Source organism: Myotis brandtii, unplaced genomic scaffold (genome assembly GCF_000412655.1).
Source record: "Myotis brandtii unplaced genomic scaffold, ASM41265v1 scaffold3155, whole genome shotgun sequence".
Lineage (NCBI taxonomy): Eukaryota > Metazoa > Chordata > Mammalia > Chiroptera > Vespertilionidae > Myotis > Myotis brandtii.
This window is the reverse complement of record NW_005362091.1, coordinates 94206-98611: the sequence shown is the minus strand read 5'-3', so window position 1 is coordinate 98611 and position 4406 is coordinate 94206. Positions and strand designations below refer to the sequence as shown.

Genomic DNA, 4406 nt, shown 5'->3' with positions numbered 1-4406 from the left:
GGACACAATCAACAGAGTGGAAGGTGATCTCTGGAATGGTAGAAAATCCTTTGAAAATCATTAATTGGATGGGGATGTTAATATACAGAATATATAAAGATCTAATACAACTCAACAACAGCAACACCAAATAAGCTGATTTAAAAATGGGCTAACCTCGTGAATACACATTTCTACAGAGAAGGTATACAAATGGTCAATAACCCCAGGAAAAGATGCTCAACATCACTATCATTAGAAAAATATAAATTAAAACTCTCAAAGTTGATGCTTGTGATATTAAGTGTGGGTAACTCCACTGAGCAGGTAACAGGAGAACACTGCCCTGTGGGACACTTGAGTGCTCCAGCCTTCTTCAATGAGAGTTGGCACCTCTCACCTCTCAGCCAAGTTAAAGGAATAAGGCAGGTTTATGTATCACAAGACAAATGCCTGGTGCTCTGAGCCCTCAGAGAACTTAAATACTCTGTGTCTGGGAGAAAGCACAGCCTTTCTCACAAGCCAAGACTGTTCAATGGAGAAAGGACAGTCTTTTCAACAAATGAAGGGAACCATTCAATAGATTAGCAGGATTTGGTTGTGGAAAAACAGAGAACCAAGAGGTAGAGACACCCCCTCTCCCCCTAATCCTCCCACACATCTCCTAGTTCTTCACTGACCAGCTGACTGCAATTTTATCTAGCTGCACAGACCTTCATTACCCAGCTAAGGTGTGTTTCTAAGAGGCACCATTTCCCAGGACATCTTAGAGACTCATATTGGAGCAGAAATAAAATAGGGGACCAGGATCAAATCGGTGGTCAGTTGACTACTCAGGCCCCGGGGCCAAGAGGAGGGTCAGGCCTTCCCAGGTGAGTGTGACTGACATGAGCCAGTGAGCCAATAAATGATAGAGCAGAGCCCAAGGAATGAGTCAGAAAGGAGTGAAGAGACAGGCAGGATCTTATTGTGGCAGCAGAACCATATGCTTTGTCCTTGGTCATTAAAGTCATTCTCCCTCTGCTGAGGGCAGGTGAGGCTTGTGCAGATGCAGAAGGGGTGATGAATGGCAAGAGGGGAGCATAGATTGCTGACATTTGGACCCTTGTGGACCATTTGTGTTTGGTGGTTATGAGATAGAAATTTGGAAAGATCTTAAAATTCCCCCATATGCAAAAATTTCTATTAATACACCAGGGCCTAAGAGCAATGGCAGAAAGGTCAATTTCCCTAGAGAATAGGAAAGGGTCTGAAACATGGGTCTCAACCCCTGGATTGACAGGGAGCCTTTCCCATGTGGCCAGAATTCCAAGGACTCTGCATCCAGGTTTCAGCCTCTGAAGAGCTTTTAGCACATTCCTTCCTTCAGTAGCCATTTATTTCATCCTAACTCATCAAAACAACAGAGTGTTAACATCTTGATCCCTTAGCTGGTTACAAGTGTAAAATGAGATGCTATCAGGCAAAGTCCTTTCCATTATATCCAGTGGGAATGACACCAACACATCAGGAAACAAATCAGTGGTTTCACCTCCAGTGCAGGGAGGGGTGGATCAGCCATCTGAGGCGAAGGTCTGGGTGTTCCCAAAACTGACTGATTGTTAGTGCAGGTAATTTGGTTCTAGAGTACAAATAAATTAATTCTCCATTTGGTGTTATTTTCTAGACCACAGTCTCTCTCTCGGAACTGGGGATGCCTAAGGGAAGATCGAAACCAGTGATGGCGAACCTAAGACACTCGTGTCAGAGGTAAACTGCGAGCTCATTTTTTGGCTGATTTTTCGGTTAAATGGCATTTACATCTATAAAATAAATATCAAAAATATAAGTCTTTGTTTTACTATGGTTGCAAATATCAAAAAAATTTCTATATGGGAATCGGCACCAGAGTTAAGTTAGGGTTTTTCAAAATGTTGGCACGCGGAGCTCAAAAGCTTCGTCATCACTGAAAACCAATGTTTGCTTTAGGGATCCCTCTGGGATGGAGGAGAGGTTATGGCTGCAGACAGACCTTGAGTCATTCTCATGGTCTGTGTGGCTCTGCTTTAATGACTATATCTCCCTGTGCCTTGGGTTCCTCTCAATGCAGTATGATGAACATTTGACTGCCAGTGTGTCAGTGTATTAACAATAAAATATACACAGTATCTGAATAAACATTGGGACAGGGGAGCTGCTCAAATGAAGGGCCTTTGTTATTAATATACTTCAAGAGAGAATCTCCTGGGCTGATCCCTGGTGGATGAGGTGCTGCCAGGATCATCTTTCCTCCTTTTTGTTCCCTGTGATTCTGATCTTTCTCTGGACTCTCCTAAATGTTTCAGTGTAGTTCACAAATGGCCTGGCGACCTTGTCCATCTGTGCTAGCCACACTCAGTCACAGGTGAAGCACCACCCCTATCCAGATGTGGCTCAAGGGGCTGAGCTCTGGCTTCTGATCAGCTCAAAAGCCTTGTGACTCAGACACCTGGGAAACCATTGCACCCACTCAGCCCTTCCCAGGAAGTTAACCCCAACCTGACACAGGATCCCCAGGGTCCCTGGAGTCAGAAACCCTGGGGCAGCGGTCTGGGCGGGGCTGCCAAAGCTGAGCTTCTTTATGATGATTGCAGGGGGCTCCTCAGGATGGGCCCTGGCCTAGCCTTGCAGGGTCTTTCTCAGGGTCATGTTCATGGGAAGGGGCTGTGGGAACCGGACTGAGACTGGTCTGTCTCTGCTGAGCGACTCCCATCAGACTGGCCCTTCTCTCTGTGGAGAATGTCTGCAGGGCTGGAATTCGGGAAGGGAACTCTGATCTTAGAAAGTTTGTCTCCACTGTGTGTGTCCTGCACTAAATGCCCAAACCCAACCTGGGAGATAATGCAAAGGGGGATGGAGGCGACTCCAGGGCTGTCAGTCCTGTGTGTTCACCCACCCAACACTCTGAGGTAAGAGAGCAATCACTCACCATATACATTGAGCTGTCCAAATCCAATTTCTTCTTTTTTTGAGCTTTTAAGGTAGACTAGTACGGTGTAGATTCCTGTGTCCTTCAGGGTGACACTCTTTATCAGCAAGGATCCATCAAAGTTTATTTGCTCTCGATCGCTGTATTTAGGCCCTGGTCTATGTCCTGGCGACGTTCCAAGACGTGCAATATTATTTTCAAAAATTGGCTCTTCCCCCCTGTACCACATGAAGCCTCTAACACCGGGAGGCACATTGAGTATACGTAGAATAACATCCTGTCCTATGGCAGCATTGGTTGACACAACAGCGAGTTGGGCAGTGGTGGGCTGGTTCCAGAAATTTAAGAGTGAAACTAGGAGGGAAGAGAGAAATTGATCAATATTTGGATGTATATGTCGGGATGGAAAGATGAGGCCCTGGATTTGGAAAATGTCTCTTCATCTCAGCCTTGTTGCCTGTGTGTGCGTGTGTTTGTGTGAGAGTGGTCAAGGTCAACAGCATGACCACCAATACTTCAGCACCTGTGAACCTGTTACTTTTTCTGTTTCTCAGTCTCTTTTCCAGGTGTATGTTCAGCTCACCCACTCACTGCCCTCAGACCCCTGCTGACACTTAGGGGTGTCCATGGGAGGCACCTTCATAGAACACTTCCGTAAAGACTCTCTGTTAATCCCTTTCCGACTTGTCACTGCTCTGTTATTCTTTTTATAACACTTGTGGATACCTGACATCACATTTAGATATTTTCTTATCTCTCTCCACCCACAGAACATGAGCTCCATGGGGATGGTGTTTTTCCAATATTGCATCCCCAGTGCCTGCAACAGGCTGCAAATACCTGTGTATGAATGAATGTTCCCAGAGTCCTGCACCTCTTGGGGTGTATTTTGTTATGCCCAGATTTCAGGATCCCCAAGAAACCACATCAGGGAGCCAGCCAGTCCGATGCAAAAGCATAAGAGTCTTTATTCGAGCTAGCTCGGCTCCCCCACCTTGCCGACACAGCAGCAGGAAGCAGAGAGAGAGAGAACTCTGTGTGGAGAGGGGTTTTATAGGGGGTTGGAGTAAGGGGAGGAGAAAGGGCTGTGGCCTTGCCGATTGGCCAGGCGCAAGTCGGTGTCTTGTTCCTGGGTGTGGCTAGCAGAGGCTTAGACTTCCGGGAAGAAGCTCCTTGCCAAGCACATGGCCAAGGTAAGATGGTGCGGTTACCCTGGGGCAAGATGGAGGGCGTAGCCCTTACCCTGGGGCAAGATGGAGGGTGTAGCCCTCGCCCTTTCATTCCCCCCTTTGTCTTGGAACTTCCGGCTCAATCATGCGACGGACTGCATTTCTATTCCACCATTGCTCGAGGCCCGAACTGGGCACACAGAACTACCAACTGAACTATCCCTATATGCTTAACAAATGGTCCGGTGGAAGGGAAAGAAACCATTTTAGCTTTAGCAACTTCTATTGAAATAGGATTTTTCTTCTTAAAA

The 4406-nt window shown here is 46.6% G+C and overlaps 1 protein-coding gene across 1 annotated transcript in view; it reads right to left on the bottom strand.

Moving 5' to 3' along the window:
* The window catches only part of LOC102253813 (carcinoembryonic antigen-related cell adhesion molecule 21), a gene marked incomplete at its 3' end in the record, with an annotated part of 41112 nt that overhangs the window by 1976 nt on the left and 34730 nt on the right, over window positions 1-4406 (bottom strand). Inside the window, exon 4 of the mRNA XM_014542933.1 lies at window positions 2927-3144. Coding sequence (XP_014398419.1) covers window positions 2927-3144 — 218 coding nt within the window. The remainder of the gene's footprint in view (window positions 1-2926; window positions 3145-4406) is intronic.